This window comes from Lissotriton helveticus, chromosome 6 (genome assembly GCF_964261635.1).
Source record: "Lissotriton helveticus chromosome 6, aLisHel1.1, whole genome shotgun sequence".
Classification (NCBI taxonomy): domain Eukaryota; kingdom Metazoa; phylum Chordata; class Amphibia; order Caudata; family Salamandridae; genus Lissotriton; species Lissotriton helveticus.
Genome location: NC_136067.1, coordinates 1,875,675,504 through 1,875,694,951, shown reverse-complemented (window position 1 = coordinate 1,875,694,951; position 19,448 = coordinate 1,875,675,504). Strand labels below are relative to the sequence as shown.

Genomic DNA, 19,448 nt, shown 5'->3' with positions numbered 1-19,448 from the left:
GTCTTTTATTTTAGCGTACTTTTTATGCTCATGACTGTTTCACTTTGGGCACCTCAGAACTACATGTCAGTGGCTTGCATTTCAGCATTCTCCTCTGCTCTGTCAGCCATCAGCACTCACCCCAGACTAAGTTTCTCTCTGAAATGTAATCCGAATTAATCTAACCAGCAACCATCAATAACTCTAAGGTGCATAGTTTCCTCATCATTAAATTAATTGAACTTGCAGTGTTTGGTGAGCATATCAAGTCTCTCCACAGATTAATCAATGGTTTCACAAACGTTTTAGATTCTTGACTGAATTTATCTTTTGTAATCAACATTTGGTACTGGATTGAACTTTAAATTCTGTGTATCTTTAATCTGACAATATGTACCCAGTTCACAGCATTTTTTTAACAACAAATTTAATTGATTTTCGATGGTACAACGGCGGGCAGTGCCCGAAGCATACATTTGAAACCTATCACTTTACAACCATCTGATTATATGCACAAATCAAACTTCACAGCATTTTTTTCATGACTTCTTTCACACCATCATCTGCAAGATTTTTTAGATACTTGATAATCTTTTTGTTATCAATCTCTTCAAGCTCATCAATGAAATCATCAAATGTCCCTATCCACGCAGGCCATCTCTTGCCTATATTTAGCTTTTTGGCAGTATTGAAAGGTGGCAGCAGTTTCAGGAATGCAGCAGCGTTATACATTAGTGTGGAACATAATGACACCATGGGTGGATCCTTGTGACTCTTCTTAGACAACATATCTGTGAGCCCTTGTGCCATACTGGCCTCTTCTTCATCTATAATGATAGCTGGAAACGTGACTTTCTTCGCAGCCATCTGAAAACTTTCACTATTCCGAGAGTCGCTCTCTGCTCCTTATTTTCCAAATTCCTGTGAGGCTGTTCTGAGCCTCACGCTGCACCTTTATGAGTGAGCCGCTTAAGGTATAGGCTTCGTAAACACAACCCTGAACACTTCTCCTTGAGCCACCTTCACCGAGTAGTAGTATGAGGCCTCGCTTCAGGGTATGCAGTAAGTACATTTTTCCCTTTGGCCTAAACATCAATTTTCTTTTTGTAACTTCTGGTTTATCTCTACCTTGAAGTGTTTCTGTTTGAAGCGTTATTTTGTAGTTTATAAACAGCTGTTCTTCGTAAACCAGGTTGAATCCGCTTTCAGCATCAACACTCCATATAATGTACAACTTTAACTTGTGTGGCAGCACAGTACCTTCATGTATGACTTGTCCACCAGGTTCTCGAACATCCACGTGTAAATTCTTTGCAACGCTTTCTCTGTATTCAAGGGTTGGAGTTGCACTTTAACTCCATGTGTATTGTTGGACCCGGCCTCGTGGCGTGGTCCTACCCATCCCGCATGGCGGGCCCGGGACGACATCGGCCCTCCATCGACCCGCTGTCAACCCCCCTGAACACGAACCATCGATGAGAGCAGCCCCCCTGGCAACCCACGGCTCTCCCCCCGGGGACCCCGGCGGACCCTGCTCGCCAACTCTGCCGGTCTGGCGACCATGCCAGGCCACCCTTTCCGGCCCGACTCCATCTTGGGGCCATCACGTCCCGAGCACGTGGCCGCGGCCACCCCTGGCCCCGGCCCCAGCGAAGGCACCAAGATCCTCCCAGGTGGTAGAGTGGCCACTTGGCGGATCCCGGAGGAGGGGAGTTTCGATGGCCCTCCAGCCGTCCCCGGACGCCTGGTATCGATCGCCCTCCAGCCTCCCTGGGCGCTGGCTCCACCCCCCTGCTGGGTGTCTGAACACCTTCATCCCAGCCCCTCTGACCCCCAGGCGCGAGGGTCCGGACATCAAAGGACTCCAGTCCTATATCTGGGCCAGCCCTGGATTAGGACTCCAGTTGTATCTTGGAGTCGAAGCCCTGCTGACCTTGTCGCGGCTGATCCTGATCCGAACTCATGCACCTGTAACCTTCGAGGCCCTGCTGACGCTGTCGCGGCCTAACTAAGCTGAACCACCTTCGAGGCCCTGCTGACGCTGTCGCGGCCTAACCAAGCTGAACCACCTTCGAGGCCCTGCTGACGCTGTCGCGGCCTAACCACGCTGAACCACCTTCGAGGCCCTGCTGACGCTGTCGCGGCCTGACCGAGCTGAACCACCTTCGAGGCCCTGCTGACGCTGTCGCGGCCTGACCGAGCTGAACCCCCTTCGAGGCCCTGCTGACGCTGTCGCGGCCTGATCAACGCTGAACCATATCGAGGCCCTGCCGACGCTGTCACGGCCTGACCCCTCGAACTATCTACGCACCAGTTGGTACCAAGACTGTCCCGCTACCCCCTTTTCCCGAAACCAAGACTTTACGGATCCCTCGATCCCTGCGTGATAACCTTACGAGAACGTGCCTTCATTTCTTATATAAAGATTCTTGAGAATATTCCTTCGTGTGATGTCCGTCTGTGGTAGTGTGATTGCTCAGCTGTTACGATTGTAGGAGAGGAGCCTCGCCAAGGAGGCCTCCCTACGGCGCTCGGCCTATTCCCTAGAGAGAGGTGGGTCTCGGGGCGGGCAGTCAGACATCTTCTGTCTCCCCTGGGATCGCCTTTCCAACATTGGTGGCAAGCGAAGGGATCCGAGCCCGCGCAAATCGTACAGCGAGTAACCCGCCACTACTAACAGAGACTCACAACCACGATGACTACTAAGGAAGCCGGAACGACCACAGAATTCCAGAAGGAACTATTAGAGGAGTACACCCATAAAGAACTCAAACAATTTTGCAAAGCCCTGGGTATCGCTACCACCGGACTAAGCACCAAAGAAGATTTTAAAGAAGCGCTGCAAACGTGGGTGGAGACCGGAGCGACTCCACCCCAAGCTAACGATGACATTGTCCTAGAAGCTCCCCCGAGTACAGTCATAGCACCAGTGGAAGAAAGAACCGCCAACAGAGAACCGGGCCTCTCCCACGAAGACGCCCGGGAGCGAGAGAGAAATCGGCTCCATGAACTAGAGCTCGCCCGACTCCGGCTGGATGTAGAACCCCAATTGGCCGAAAAGAAAATGGCCATTGAGCAACTACGATTACAAGGAGATCTAGAAGAGAGGCGGAGGCAAAGCGAATTGGAAGGAAAAAAACTCATGCACGAGCGTGGCCTCAAAGAACTAGAAATCAAAGCCAAGATCAAAGAGGCTGGCGCGCGGTAACCCGGGACCCCACACCTCCTGCCGACCCGAAGGTCCACATCCCCAAGGATATCGTCAAGGAATACTACAAGAATGACGATATCCAGCAATGGTTCAAGGCGTATGAAGTTGCCATGTCCGCACACCGCATCCCGCGGAAAGATTGGGCTGCCGGCTTATGGGGGAGGTTTGTCAGCGAAGGAAGAGACACCCTGCTGGAGCTGGCCGAGGACGTGATGTCCTCCTATGATCACATGAAGGACGCCCTGCTCACCCGGTATGGCCTCACCCCCGAGATGTACCGACAGAGGTTCAGAGACTGCAAAAAGATTCCTGGTACCACGTGGGTGGAGTACGTAAACTTTTATAGCCGGGCCCTGGAAGGCTGGATCAAGGGCAGCAAGGTGTCCACCTACGAACAGCTGTTCGACCTCATCGTTTGGGAACACCTCTCCAACAACTGTTTTGTCGAGCTCAGGCAGCATCTACTCGACAGCAAGCTGACCGAGCCCCGGAAACTGGCCGTCGAGGCCGATCGATGGGTGAGCACCTGCGTCCCCCGGCCCCCGATAGGAGAAACAGGACGGAACGGCCAGGGGCACCCCCGCCAGCGTGGCGGCGGAGGAGGCCAGAACAGGAGCCGAGACTCCCCGTCGGCCCCGGGCCGGAGTCCGCCTCGGGGGTCCCCCAGAATAACACTTCGCCATCCCTGACCAGAAGAGGCCCCCCTCCAGCACGGCCGGGGCCCCGCCCGAACATTACTTTCCACAGGTGCCAGCGGCCCGGTCACTATGCCAGTGACCCCCTCTGCCCCATGAACCAGCGTCCCGGCACCACCGGGCCTCCGACCCGCCAGTTCGCGGCTGCAGCCCTGGGGGAAGGTGGAGAAGAAGACGAAGAGGTCTACAATGAGGATCAGACCGAGTGGGAGCCGGCCGCCATGGCCCTAGCCTGCCTGGGCGAAAGAGACATGGTCCCCCAGGCCCTGCTACCGAGCAACACTCAAAAATACCGTCAGTGGGTCCATATCAATGGACGACGGACCGAAGCCCTCCGGGACACGGGAGCCAGTGTGACGGCCGTCCGCTGCCACTTGGTGACCCCCCGAACAGATCATACCAAACATGCGATGCCCCGTGAGGGCCGCCGACAACTCCGAGACCCTGTGTCAGATGGCCCGAATCCCCTTCGAGTGGGGGGGGGGGGGTGTCGGGCACCCTCAAGGTGACCGTCCGGTACGACGCCCCCGTGGACTGCCTCCTCGGAAACGACCTCGAGAGCTCTCCCTGGGCCCAAGTCGAGCGGAGAGAACATCTAGGAATGATGGGACTACCCGAGTGGGTCTGCGCGACGACCCGATCTATGGCTGCCCGGGCCCCAGCGACGACCGAGGTCGCCCCGACTGAAGAGCCAGAGTGGCCCGCGCCACCACCGCCAGCAATCAACGAAGAATCCGGCCCTGAGCCCGAGCCATCGGAGCCCGACCAAGAAAGCAGCGCCGAACTCAGCGACATCCCCGAACTAGCCCAATGGCGCCAGGAAGGTGGTCCCACCCGAGAACAATTCCGGCAGGAGCAGAAGGCCTGCCCCTCCCTCGAGGGGACCCGGCAGCAAGCAGCAACCCAAGCTGCCGGGGACACCTCGGGGCCCCACTGGGTCTACTGGGACCACGGCCTCCTGTACAGCGAACAGAAAATTGCCGAGCTGGGGGCCAGCCGAGTGTTGGTGGTCCCCCTACGATTAATAATCCACATTTGTATAGCGCACAATCACCCGTTAGGGTCTCTAGGCGCTGGGGGCCGTCGGGAAGATTAAGCAAGCTATTGCCCAGAGTCGCATGGTGCTGGGCTAACCTGCCGCCGGAGCCGGGGGTCGAACCCTGATCCCCAGATTCCAGCGTCAGTCGCCCTTGCCGCGGCGCCACACCTCTTCTCACCGATTCAGAGACTTCCTCTTGAACCTGGCACACGATGTGCCCCTCGCCGGGCACCTGGGGCAAAACGTACAGCCGCCTGGTGACCCATTTTTACTGGCCAAAAATGCGCAACGATGTGCACAACCACTGCCGCACCTGCCCGACATGCCAAGCCAGCGGAAAGAGCGGGGGGAAGGTGAAAGCCCCGCTCCAACCTTTTCCAGTAGTGACCACCCCCTTCGAGCGAGTGGGGATCGACATCGTGGGGCCCCTGGACCCCCGAACCTCGCAAGGGCATCGCTTCATCCTCGTCCTGGTGGACCATGCCACCCGCTATCCCGAAGCCATCCCCCTCCGAACCATAACGGCTCCTGTGGTGGGCCGAGCGCTGATGGGGATCTTCTCCAGAGTGGGGTTCCCCCGAGAAGTCGTGAGTGATCGGGGCACCAACTTTATATCAAAGTATATGCGGTCCCTGTGGCAACAGTGCGGGGTCACGTATAAGTTCGCCACCCCGTATCACCCCCAAGGGAATGGACTTGTGGAGCGGTTTAACCGAACACTCAAGGGGATGATCCAAGGCTTAGAAGAGCCCCTCCGCCGCAAATGGGACGTCCTGCTGCCCTGCCTCCTGTTCGCCTATCGGGAGGTACCACAGAAATCCCTGGGTTTCAGCCCCTTCGAACTCTTGTACGGGCACCCTGTCCGAGGTCCCCTCAGCCTGGTCAAAGAAGGCTGGGAGACTACAGTCCAAGACGCACCACCGGATGTCTACCGGTACCTCCTGACCCTCCGAAGCCAGACTCGGAAGTTCCGGGCCCTTGCCGAGGCCAACCTTGAGGCCAGCCAGGAGGAAATGAAACGCTGGTATGACCAGAACTCTTCATCCATCGAGTTCGAGCCGGGCCAGCAGGTCTGGGTCATGTCCCCGGTCGAACCGTGTGCCCTCCAGGACAAATGGTCGGGGCCCTTCAAAGTGATCGAGCACAAGAGCCCCGTCACATATCTAGTGGACATGGAGTCACCCCGAAACCCCCTCCGGGTTCTCCACACCAACCGGCTCAAGCCTCATTTTGCCCGCACGAACTGAGCCTGCTGCTAGCTACAGATGATGGGGCCGAAGACGACTCCGAGCCCCTGCCCGACCTCCTAAAGTGCTCTGAGAAAGACGGCTCCATCGAGGGAATCTCCCTCTCCTCCGACCTGACCCCCGCCCAGCGCCGGGACTGCCAAGAACTGTTGGGGCAGTTTACGGACCTGTTCTCACTCACCCCCGGGATTACCCAGTGGTGTGTCCACGATGTCGACACTGGGGACAGCCAGCCAGTGCGACACCGGGCCTACCGAGTTCCCGACCGAGTTCGGGCCTGCATCCAGACAGAAGTTACCAAGATGCTGGCCCTGGGGGTGGTCGAACCCTCCGACAGTCCCTGGGCCAGCCCAGTTGTCCTGGTCCCCAAAGCCGCCGCACCTGGCACTCCTCCGGAACTCAGGTTTTGTGTCGACTACCGGGGATTGAATGCCGTCAACAGAACCGACGCACATCCCATTCCCCGGGCCGATGAACTAATCGACCGCCTGGGAGCCGCCAAGTACCTCAGCACCTTCGACCTCACAGCCGGGTACTGGCAGATCGGCCTCACCCCTTGCACCCAGGAGCGATCGGCCTTCTCAACCCCCGATGGCCACTTCCATTTCAAGGTGATGCCCTTCGGTATGAAAAACGCCCCGGCAACTATCCAAAGACTGGTGAACAAAGTGCTGGCGGGGCTAGAAGAGTTCAGTGCCGCCTATCTAGACGACATTGCAGTGTACAGCCTCCACTGGGCCGAACACCTGAAACACCTCTGGGAGGTCCTGACGGCCCTCCGACGGGCCGGACTAACGGTGAAAGCCAGCAAGTGCCAGATAGGTCAAGGGTCCGTGACCTACCTGGGACACCAAGTGGGGAGCGGCCACGTGGCTCCCCTCAGACCCAAGATTGACGCCATCATAGCCTGGGAGCCCCCGGTCACCCAGACCGCCGTCCGAGCCTTCCTGGGGCTCACGGGATATTATCGGCGCTTCATAAAGAACTATGGGAGCATTGTGGGACCCCTCACTGAGCGGACCTCGAAGAACCGGCCACAGAAGGTACAATGGACACCCGAGTGTCAGGTGGCCTTCGAGACTTTGAAAACAGCCATGTGTACCGCCCCTGTGCTCCAAGCCCCTGACTACAGCCGGGAGTTTGTAGTCCAGACCGACGCCTCGGAGCACGGCATCGGGGCGGTCCTATCTCAAATTGACCCAGAGGGAATTGACCATCCTGTGGTCTTCATCAGCCGGCGGCTGCTAGCCAGAGAGCAGCGATGGAGCACCATCGAGAGAGAGGCCTTCGCCGTCGTATGGGCCCTCAAGAAACTCAGGCCCTACCTCTTCGGCACCCACTTCCGGGTCCAGACTGACCACCGGCCCCTGCAGTGGCTGATGCAGATGCGTGGCGAAAACCCAAAGCTGCTACGATGGTCCATCTCCCTGCAAGGGATGGACTTCACGGTGGAGCATCACCCTGGCAACGACCACGCCAACGCTGATGGCCTGTCCCGCTTCTTCCGCCTCGACGAGGAGAGTCCCCAGGAAGATGGGTGACTCTCCCCGCCTTCAGCTGGAGGGGACATGTGTTGGACCCGGCCTCGTGGCGTGGTCCTACCCATCCCGCATGGCGGGCCCGGGACGACATCGGCCCTCCATCGACCCGCTGTCAACCCCCCTGAACACGAACCATCGACGAGAGCAGCTCCCCTGGCAACCCACGGCTCTCCCCCCGGCGGACCCTGCTCGCCAACTCTGCCAGTCTGGCGACCATGCCAGGCCACCCTTTCCGGCCCGACTCCATCTTGGGGCCATCACGTCCCGAGCACGTGGCCGCGGCCACCCCTGGCCCTGGCCCCAGCGAAGCCCCGACATCGAGGCACCAAGATCCTCCCAGGTGGTAGAGTGGCCACTTGGCGGATCCCGGAGGAGGGGAGTTTCGATGGCCCTCCAGCCGTCCCCGGACGCCTGGTATCGATCGCCCTCCAGCCTCCCTGGGCGCTGGCTCCACCCCCCTGCTGGGTGTCTGAACACCTTCATCCCGGCCCCTCTGACCCCCAGGCGCGAGGGTCCGGACATCAAAGGACTCCAGTCCTATATCTGGGCCAGCCCTGGATTAGGACTCCAGTTGTATCTTGGAGTCGAAGCCCTGCTGACCTTGTCGCGGCTGATCCTGATCCGAACTCATGCACCTGTAACCTTCGAGGCCCTGCTGATGCTGTCGCGGCCTAACTAAGCTGAACCACCTTCGAGGCCCTGCTGACGCTGTTGCGGCCTAACCAAGCTGAACCACCTTCGAGGCCCTGCTGACGCTGTCGCGGCCTAACCACGCTGAACCACCTTCGAGGCCCTGCTGACGCTGTCGCGGCCTGACCGAGCTGAACCACCTCGAGGCCCTGCTGACGCTGTCGCGGCCTGATCAACGCTGAACAATATCGAGGCCCTGCTGACGCTGTCGCGGCCTGACCGAGCTGAACCCCCTTCGAGGCCCTGCTGACGCTGTCGCGGCCTGATCAACACTGAACCATATCGAGGCCCTGCCGACGCTGTCACGGCCTGACCCCTCGAACTATCTACGCACCAGTTGGTACCAAGACTGTCACGCTACCCCCTTTTCCCGAAACCAAGACTTTACGGATCCCTCGATCCCTGCGTGATAACCTTACGAGAACGTGCCTTCATTTCTTATATAAAGATTCTTGAGAATATTCCTTCGTGTGATGTCCGTCTGTGGTAGTGTGATTGCTCAGCTGTTACGATTGTAGGAGAGGAGCCTCGCCAAGGAGGCCTCCCTACGGCGCTTGGCCTATTCCCTAGAGAGAAGTGGGTCTCGGGGCGGGCAGTCAGACATCTTCTGTCTCCCCTGGGATCGTCTTTCCAAAATGCTTGAAGCATCTACTCTACACGATCTTCAACAGAGATCATAAGTGGCATGCAGGAGCAACCTGCTTGGACCACTGCAAATTCTCTGGGAGAGCATAGTCGTTTTTCAGGTTACTTATTCCCTATCTTGTCACCATTTTTAGCGTCTTCCCAACCTGGGCACCTGCCAATAACCACACCACACACACAGCTTGCTATTAGACGTCTTTATTCAACTATGTGTAACTTCTAAATCAAGCTTTCATGGCATTGCACCCTGACCTCTATGTCACAGCTCAACGAAGTCCATTAGGAGCCAAAAGGGTTCCTTTCTAAAACAATTGCAAAATGCTACAATACCCTTTAGCTTTTACTCCAGGCATACTATTTTGAGGTCGGTTGCATTAGTCATTTTGAGAAGAACTGCTTTCTCAAACCAGAAATAACCACAATTTCCAGGTCGCTGCCTTCTTGTTCAGATCTTGTGACAAAGGGCTATCCGAAGTGTTTTTCATTCTTTAGGCGCCATAATAGTTTCCCTAACGTTGTGTATGCATTGCTCTTTGCAACATGAATATTTTCATCTCAGGCCTTTCCCTCAAATGTAGATTTTCTGTCCTTGGGTCCCCGTGGTTACCACTAACCCAGTATCACGAAGTTACAGTTACAGAACATTGAATTTAATGATTCTCATTTGGCATCAGCATGAACTTGGATAGGGTTGTTTCCGTCTTTATGGATGTTTTTACAACAGTTTGAAAAAATATTACTACGTATAATATCTAGCTCTATCTCAGTAATGGCTATTGCGGGATTGTGTAAATTCAGATTTTGCCACAATTGGCCTCTTTCATCGCATTTTGTAACAATATCTTGTCTCTTACAGAGTGGAGCTGATGACCTGCAGACAAAAGCAGACCGAGTGGTACAAAAAAGCATATGCACATCACTGGCACGGAAGTTCCCCCTCTTGACAATCATTGGAGAAGAGGTTTGTTTTATATTTTTCTTTTTATCTGGGGTGTTTGCAGAATGCAGATTGTAGCCCTCAAGAACAGTGGACTGGTGTACCTAGGAACAGGCCGATATGAGGCTCATATTCTGATGTGTTTATACATAACCTTTGAAAGGCCGTACAGAAAGATATGGGGAAATCAATCCTTGGATGATCGGAAGATATATGTTTAAGGCATGTCTTGGATTTTTCAGTAAGGTTGGGCCTAATGTTTGTGGTGTGGGCTTCATACCAGCGAAGAGGTTCGTTTATTCTAATGATGCATGTTTCCAAATGCTAAATATTTATTAGAAGCAGAAAGAGAAGAGAAAGTGGTGAAGGATGGTTTAGTCCACCAAGACTCTAAATCTGTTTTATTAGCCAATCAATCATAAAAATGTTGCTTCAATCTCCTTTTTAAATTCTTTATATAAATTGGATTTTGAACACTGACAAACAAGAAAAATAAATTAATGGTCACGAATTGGACTGTGCGTCTTAAGAACATCTGGGAGATATGCTGAAATATGGCATTTTGTAGGTACACTTCCTTCCACTGCCTTAAATTCACTGCATGTGGAAATAGTGCAACCTTGTTGATTGTTCTTGGATATGTGCTAACATAACATGGTAAAGAATGAAAGTTGGATTCCTTCTGAGGCACTCAAATTTGTGAATGGGGTAATGAGACTTAAAGACATAAAGTGATTTGCCCGGGATCTCACATTTTGGCGATGGGGAAAAGGCAAAATTATGTCTCCTGCTTCCATAGTTTGCAGTTGGGCCACATCTTCTTTCTACATGCCAGTTTGACCCCTCTTTGCATACCCATACAGAACGGATTTGCACTAGGATCCAGTTTGTTTGACTTCAAAATTAGGCAACCGTTTCTTCACCAAGGTAAAGTGATCTTGAGATGACCCCTTTTGCTCACTGTCAGTACTTTATCTTTGCACCCAATATATCCCTCAGATACCGGACTTTGTGGTTTTTGAGTAGGAGTCCGAATTGTGTCCAGATACCACTCAACATGTGGGTACTACCTTAGAAGCCTCTCCTTCTTTCCCCCTTTGTTCACTGTTTGATTGTGCTTAGTCTAGAACTAGAGGCCAGTCTATTATCGCTATGTGAAGAACTAGCTGATTTAGTCAGGGAGCCTATTACTTTTGGATCTTAGTTACTTCCCCAGTCCTAGGTCCTTTTTCCTGCATGATCAGTGTAGGGGTGGGGTATGCGCGTGATCAGTGAGAGGCAGCAACACAGCATCCCAGGCAGGGAGCCCCCGAAGACAGGCGGGTGTTGCCAAGTAGGACAGCTGCATCCCCGCGCCTCTGCCCACGGTTTATGAACCTTGACATCTCTACCTTCAGGAGAAGGAAGAAAGCCTATCCACCTGACGTTTCTTTACAATTGTGCAAGCTGCACTGGTACTCACACTGATTACAGTGGAGGCTCACCATTTGCTCCATATTAGGTTTCTCCTCACCGCCTTTGGCAAACGTACGCTTTGAGCTGCACTGAGGACTTAAGGGCACTTGCCCCGGATCATAGGCCTCAATCAGGGAGTCTATAACCATTCTACAGGAACTTCTTGTGACTTTATTCATTGCTGGTACCTACACACGGACACACGAATTTGGCTACCACATATTGCCCTGAATAAGCCCTTGTGAAGGGTGAAATGCGTTGGCTGTTCTCTACATGAACAAAAAGGATTTTGAAAAAATAAATAAGCTTGAAATCGATGTCTTAAGACTGTACCTTGCATTGTGTACACTAGACTGTTGATTGTATGTGTTGCCTCTCATCAACTTTTTTAATTGTATTTATCGGTGGTCATGTGGCACCTGACCATTTGAGGTGGGCAATACGACCTTAGTTTACTGACCATGACTAGGTGGTGCGGTTGTCTCTAACCCTGCTTCCCCTCTGCCTTTGTTCAAATCAGTGTATGAGGAGAACATGATGCCCTCCCCCTGTCTCTTGGTATCTGTTTGCGCTAATCCTGGAGAGAAATCTAATTAGCTCCAGATGAGGGTGGGCCTGCTCACCGAGCAGAAGGGAGCAGCTTCCGCAAGGATTAGGGAGGGGCACCACGGAGTGTGCATGCCCAGCAAAACCGAAAGCAGTTCGGTCTACATTAAATGCAATGACTCACCAATCCACCTTATTACTTTTGTTCTCAACACAAATTTCCCAGACAAGACAGAGGCAAAAAGAACCCAGTTAAGAGAGACTGTACATACATTACCATAAGGGAGCGTGGAGATAACCCCTCCCTAGATGAATGCTACCACTATTGTCATTCTGGGCAGAGAGGGCAGTAGCCACTTTCTGTGAAAGATGGGTGCACTTGGCATGCCTCCTTAACCTCTGATCTAAGCTCTAGATTTACAGTCTATGTAAACGGGTATCCCCTTAATGGACAAGTAAGATTTTCATGTTCACTGAGATAGGAATTAAAAAAATCTACAGCAACTTTACAGTTACTTACCAGGATATCACTATAGGGCAGGGAGGCACGCTCTGTATAGCAACGAAGAAGACTTTACACCCCGGCAGTGATAAAGATGCTCCCTCTTTACTGGACATCCTGCTCTATACAAACCTTGTCCTCAGACATGAGCTTTGGGTAGGTGCAATGTTTGGCCTCATTCAAGTAAAATCTCAAGTACTCCCTTCCCGTGTTACTTATGCACCTCACCAGGCTGACCTGTCTACTATGCTTTAGTACCATTGGGCTTAGGAGCCACATATAAGTCAAAAGCTAACTAGTATCAATCTAAATTGAAATGGAAGAGGCTTAACATAATGCCAGGTCACTCCGATGCACCCTGGATACTGATTTCACCCTAAAGGAATACATCGGCGAGAAACCGGAGCTGTGTTTGGACCTGCTCTCTGAAGTGAAACCATTCCTCTGAGAAAGCAACTTCAGAACCATCTTGGCTAGAAGCGCGATCGCCATCTTGGAGCGTCCAGGTGACGTGGGACGCCGAGACGACGCTATTTAATGCTCGCCCGTAGAGCGCAGCGGTGACGCGCAGCGGTCGCGCCCTCCCTGCGCCTGAGTCGTGCCAGAGTCCTGCCCGTCTGCGCTCGTCCGCGTCTCGGAGGCGTACGAGGCGGGACTCTGGGCTACGTCTCATATCTAGCAGGGGCATACCATTGGCCCTAAGGTATGTGCCGCTCACGACCATCCGGGGTGTTTTCTTACAGCGCGGATGTTTTGATATCCCTGCGCGCTCATCCTTTGGGTTGCAAATGTCTTTTCCCCAGAGGTTGCCTTCTGGGAAAAGGCTGTCCTGTTTGTGGTTGGCGCCCAACGGCTTCGCCAAATCCTGTTCTTCCATCTCCCACCCAGCACTATCATTGTGCTCTATTGAATACCAGGTCCCTGGCTTGTCACTCGACGGACATCTGGAATTTGCTTGCAGACTCCGATATATCATGTCTATTCCTAACTGAGACATGGTTGGGGGCAGGCTCTGAACCGGATGTTGCCTGTGCCCTTCCGTCTAATTATACCATCTTAAGGAAAGACAGAATTGGGGGTAGAGGTGGAGGAGTGGCCTTGATAGTGGACAAGGCCTTGGGTTGTTCCTCTTTTCCCGTGGAGAACATCGCAGGATGTGAAGCTTTAGGCTTTACACTCAGTTTCTCGGCTTCTCAGACATGCACAGGGATTCTTGTATATAGACCACCTGGTCCCATTGGTTCCTTTATTGAAGACATGCAGGCGGGTCTCTCTGTACCCTGCATGCGTTCAGCACATTGTATGTTGCTGGGTGATTTAAATTTACATATGGACTCCAATGCGTCGAAGCTGCGGGATATTACTGCACTGTTGGGGCTCGCCCCTTTTATTGATAGCCCTACCCACGTTAAAGGACACACGTTAGATTTAATTTTTTCTACGGTGTCGATTGAAGTGTCCTCGCCGCTCCCAGTCCTTTGGTCTGACCATTTTTTAATAAAGTTTGTTATCTCTTATGAGACTAGGCCCAGGCAAAGAACACAGAAGGAGGTGACTCGTCAATCCAGAGCATTCCATTTAGTGACAGCAGATATGCTATCGGCTGCTCTCTGTCAACACCCATGCAAACTTACAGGGAATTTAGATACTGATCTGATTTTGGTTCAGAAATGGCTACAAACAAGATTCGAGGAGCTAGCCCCAGTGAAGTCAACTAGAACTGCTCCCTGTCATGATTCCGCTCCTTGGTTTACCTCCACACTACGTATAATGCGCCAAGATTGTAAAAAGGCGGAAAGACTCTGGCGTCGTAAATACGATCCAGTGGAGAAAATAAAGTATCGTGATGCCATAAAACATTACCATAAAGGTATTGCCGAAGCCAAAAAGGAATATCTTGAGCACAGGATAGATCGAGCGGATAATACGAGTAGGGAACTCTTTAGAATTGTAAAGGAGTTTGTGGATCCTGCTGCAGGTGCCCTCTCACACTCTCATACCGAAGGGTGGATTAGGCAGCTTGCTGACTTTTTTGTCACAAAGATTAAAACTATTCAGGATTCCTTTCCTCCCGTGGACTCTTCCGGGGTTGCCAACGATTTCGCCAGCAACGGGCCGGTACCATCTTTAGAGGCAGAACCTGAACCCACACTATCGGTTTTTCCGCAGCTGTCCTGTGCAACATCGCTGGAGCTACTGTCCCGGCTTCAATCTGGCTCACCCCTGGATGCATGTCCAGCAAGGTGTTTGGGCAGGGTGGCACCGGCAGTAAACAGCTTGCTGAACCCCCTGCTCAACTTGTCTTTGAGCTCCGGAGTGGTGCCTCGGGATTGGAAACACGCACTCATTCTGCCGCTGATCAAAAAACCTCAGTTAGATCCTTTGCTGCTGGCTAACTATAGACCGATCTCCCTCCTCCCTGCTCTGGCGAAGGTGGTTGAGAAGCATGTTCAGTACACACTTACCACCTTTATTGAGAATAACAACATTCTCCATGATTCTCAATCCGGTTTCCGTGCTAATTATAGCACGGAGACTGCCCTCGTGGAGGTGACCGACGCCATCAGGGAGACGCTCGATCTAGGGGGAAAGGCTATGTTAGTCATGCTGGATTTGTCGGCGGCTTTCGACACCGTCCCTCATGCTGGTCTCCTTTTAAGACTCAGGGAGATCGGACTGCGGGGGACGGTGTTGGATTGGTTTCAATCCTTCTTATCGGGCCGCCGACAGGTGATCTGGGCTCCTCCGTTCTCCGCTGAAATGCCATCGCTAGAGGTTGGGGTTCCCCAAGGGTCCATTCTGAGCCCCACCATTTTTAACATCTATATGGCTCCTCTGGCGGTGGTAGCGGAGGCTTATGGGGCCCGGGTCATCTCATACGCTGATGACACCCAGCTTCTGTTTACATGCAGCAAAGGAGAGGCTTTTGACGGCGACAGGATCAAAGACTGTCTGAGTGCAGTCTTTGCGTGGTTTCAGCGGCACAGCCTGAAATGCAACTCGGATAAGTCTGAGTTGCTTTTCTTTGGCTGTGCCCCTGATCCGGGTTGGAAGTCCTGGTGGCCCCAGGATATGTTCCCCCCTGAGAAATCATCTTCCCAAGTGAAAAATCTTGGAGTGGTATTTGATGATGACCTCTCCTTTCGTCCCCACATTATGGGGATATCCGGGAAATGCATCGGCATCCTCAAGATGCTGAGGAAGTTTCTTCCTTTGCTCTCCCTACAATATCGGAAGACAGTAGTTCAGGCGCTAGTGGGATCTAGGTTAGATTACGCTAATGCGCTTTTTGCTGGTCTGCCCAGGTACCTCCTGGCCAGACTGCAAATTGTCCAAAACTCGGCGGCCAGAGCTATATTTGGCCTGCCTAGGAGAGCCAGCGCCCAACTGCTTCTAAACAGGTTGCATTGGCTACCTATTTCCAAAAGAATCAGGTTTAAAATCCTCACGCTGGCTTTCAAAGCCCTTCACTCTGTCGGTCCTAATTATATCAGAAAGCGTATTGCTTTCTATGTGCCGCGGAGGATGTTGCGGTCAGCCGATTTGGCTAAAATGGAGGTGCCTACTGCCAAACGAGTTCGGATGGGAGGACGGTCCTTTCAATTTGTGGCAGCTCGCCTTTGGAACGAGCTCCCTCTCTCCCTCCGTAAAGCTAAGAGTCTCTTAGCTTTTAGGAAAGAGCTGAAGACCATGCTCTTTTCCGCGTAATCACTGCGACTGTGGTGTTGCTGCCTTTGTGTTTTTAGGTTTCAGGTCTCTTTGCCAAAGCGCCGGGACACCCCTTGGGGTAGCCGTGCGCTCTAAAAGTACGGCCTTAACATAACATAACATAACTACCGTCCACTGTGTTTTTGGCTTTGGATGGTGGCAAATTCCTTCTCTGTGATCTTCTAGACTTTATATAGGCTTCCTTGTGTGGCAACCTACATGCCACAGTACACCTCATCAAGAGTCTGAAAGCAAATGACCACATCACCGACACTGACAGAATTCCACTGGCTTCCCTTGCCAGCCCGCACTATTTTCAAATCTAGCTGCATCACCTACAACAACCTTTTCGACCAGCACCCAACCCTTTACCTACAAAATCAGACTGACACAGAAGCGCAATTAGAAACATAAAATTAAGGTCATCAAGTATTAACTTGCACATTTAAAAAAGGACCATCTGTGAATATGATCACAGTTACAGTTATTTCTGTTTGTTAAAATGATCTGTAATGAATTTAAGTTTGTCTTGCCCAAAGAAACCCAGAAAGCTGTTAAGAAGTTACAAAGTACTTTATCGCATAGGTTCAAATTTTACAAATCTACCACCATTGCGTGTAAAACAATGCAGTGGTTATGATACTCATTCCCCTCCTTTTCCAACTGGTTAGGAAATGTGGGCTCTGAAAACAGAACTATACAAAATGTTTAAAACAACGGTCTCTCTTTTAAAGAGTTTGGAGATCTGTTTGTGAGAGTCTCCTGTACATGCTTTTGCCAGCCATTACATATGTAACACCACCCATACCACAAAATTCTCTTTTCCACCAATCGGTCAAAGCACGGTTCCCGTGTACCTTATCCTGTTTAGAGATATTTTCGATTTTTTGGAACCCCAATTTCAATTTGGGATTCTTCATCAACTGGAAGGGCCTTGCCTTCTTCCATCTCGGAGATCTATGTCCACAACAGCTGAAACAGACTTCCGTAGGTCTGACACTTGCTTCACCGAAGCGGTCGTAGGACTTCAGCATGGTTGATTCCTAGTTCAAATGGCCTTGTGCGCATCTGTGGTCCCTTTCGTTGAACCTAGGTAAGGAGATTCTGTAAAGTTGTCTGACCAGGAATTGGGCCTGACTCAGTCCGAAAAGATCTACATTCCGATCTAGCGCTTGGAATTTCTCTTAATTGGTTGACCTTACAGTCCATGCTGCTGAAGTAAGCCAGGTTTGCCACTGATCTTTGTAGGTACTATCCACTGCACACGGTTGGAGAGCACACTACGTGAGCCATCACTCACGGACTCTGAACTCTGTTAGACACAGATCTATTCTAAATCACCAATGGTTACTTTTCTAGGCCTTATGCCCTGAGGCTCTGTTTCCTCTCCTCCAAGAGTATATTGTTCACGTTTTTCCTTACAGCACCACTGCAATGTTATGTTTAAACAATCTGGACAGAACTCTGGTCCCTGTGTACGACAATCACTGCATTTTCATTCTTTACCAGTGAACATATTTTTTAAACAGACCCTTTTCGTTAAAGGAGTAAGGGCTGCTTTAAAAAAAAATCACATTCAAAGAATTGACATTGGGAGGCGCATGCAGTGGTTCTGTGAAACACTTTCTGCTCCCTCTGAGGCCACCCAACAGCGTTCACACATTGGAAACCGACCACAGGGACAACTTCCTCTTTGAAAACTGGTTACCACCACAAGTTAATTGTTGGTACCATTTAAAGGGTTTGGAATTGCAATTATGATTGAAGATCATTGATACAAATATGAGGGAACGCTACTTACACTTCCTCTCCTATTTGTGAGTGAGAATGGATAGCAAAAGCTATTTGTAAGTCAGAAAGACTTTTCTGACTGACAAAATGGCTGTCAAACAATTAGTGATTTATACAGATTTACAGCTTGTGATTTTGGCAATCTCAGGTTTGCAACTGTAACATCACTTAGTTCATCAGGCCTTAAGGCTCTTTTTCCCTGCAGATTTGGATTTGGATTGGTCCTTCTACAACAGCATTGTCTCTGTAGTGTCTCAGCTGCAGAGGGAAATAAATGTCAGCAAATTTACGCAGCAAATTAAAGAGTTTCCCATTTTCTTAAAGTATATTTCAAAGGATTGTAATTTCTATCTGGAGTCAATATTCCCTACCTTTATTTCGCATCTCGTTTGTGATTGGGGAAGGAGTCCTTAGAAGATTACGTCCCTCTGGACTGGTCAGTGAAATTCCTTTATGGGTTTATCCTGATTATTTGGACTCTTCCAAAGTTCAAGGGATCCTGAAATTCCAAAATGATGATACAGATTTTTCCTTTTGAGCCTTGTCAGTTATGGTGAACAAAATCTCTTCTCTCACATACAACAACATTCTGCTACTTCCCAAGGTTCCATATCTATGTGTACTAGATCAGCAAAGAGGCAGTTTCCACACTTCTCCATGCCATTGCTAATGTTAAAGGCTTGGTTCCTGACAAATTAGTCGACACACTTATTATCTTGTGTAGGAAAGTGCCCCTTGTTGCATAGTAATCCCTAACATTTTGCCATATACCAGATGCCAACTTGACTGAGTGTACACTGGGTACCCGCTAATCAGGGTTCCTCAAGGCCTGTGTCCTTTCCCAAAACTGTACCTTTATCCCCACAAACGACACCCCTCTGGGCCACATGTAGGTCCAGTGTGAAAGGTACTCCTGGTACCAAGGACCATGTGACCAGAGAGGGCCTCAAAAGGCTGCAGCATGTATTATGCCACCCTCGGAGACACCTCATTTTAACAGTCACACAGTCATTGCAGGCTGCATGTTTTGTTGCAGACTAAAATGAAGTCGATATGGCACCAATCCCTTGTTGCCGTGCCCACCCACACTGCCTGTGGCATTAAAAAGCCCCCTCCCCCCCAGCAGGCCTTACAGCCGTAAAGGCAGGGTGCGCCACACCACAGGTGAGGGCATAGGTGCATGAGCAATATACTCTTACAGGGTCATTCAGACATTGTAAGTGCAGTGGATCCATTTTGAGTACAGGGGCTGGGATGTTGTCATTACCAACTGCACAGCCCCCTGATGGCTTTGCTGAAAACTGGATAGTTTGGTATCAAACTTTTCAGTATATTAATCCCACACTGATGCCAGTTTAAGAATTAATGTAAAATATACACAGAGGGCATCTTAGCGATTTTCCCCTGAAAAACTACCAGCCCTGGTGTGGTTCCTAACTAGCTACCAGTCATCTGTCAACAC

General features: G+C 51.3%; 2 protein-coding genes across 5 annotated transcripts in view; both read left to right on the top strand.

Annotated features, from left to right (window-relative positions):
- EPRS1 (glutamyl-prolyl-tRNA synthetase 1) overlaps nt 1-19,448 on the top strand; it is a 961,840-nt gene that overhangs the window by 322,891 nt on the left and 619,501 nt on the right. The gene's annotated exons all lie outside the window — the stretch shown is intronic.
- The window catches only part of BPNT1 (3'(2'), 5'-bisphosphate nucleotidase 1), a 242,697-nt gene that overhangs the window by 74,547 nt on the left and 148,702 nt on the right, over nt 1-19,448 (top strand). For all 4 annotated transcript variants that reach the window (XM_078649802.1, XM_078649803.1, XM_078649805.1 and 1 more), the window contains exon 3: nt 9,904-10,008. In XM_078649802.1, the coding sequence (XP_078505928.1) occupies nt 9,904-10,008 (105 nt within the window). The remainder of the gene's footprint in view (nt 1-9,903; nt 10,009-19,448) is intronic.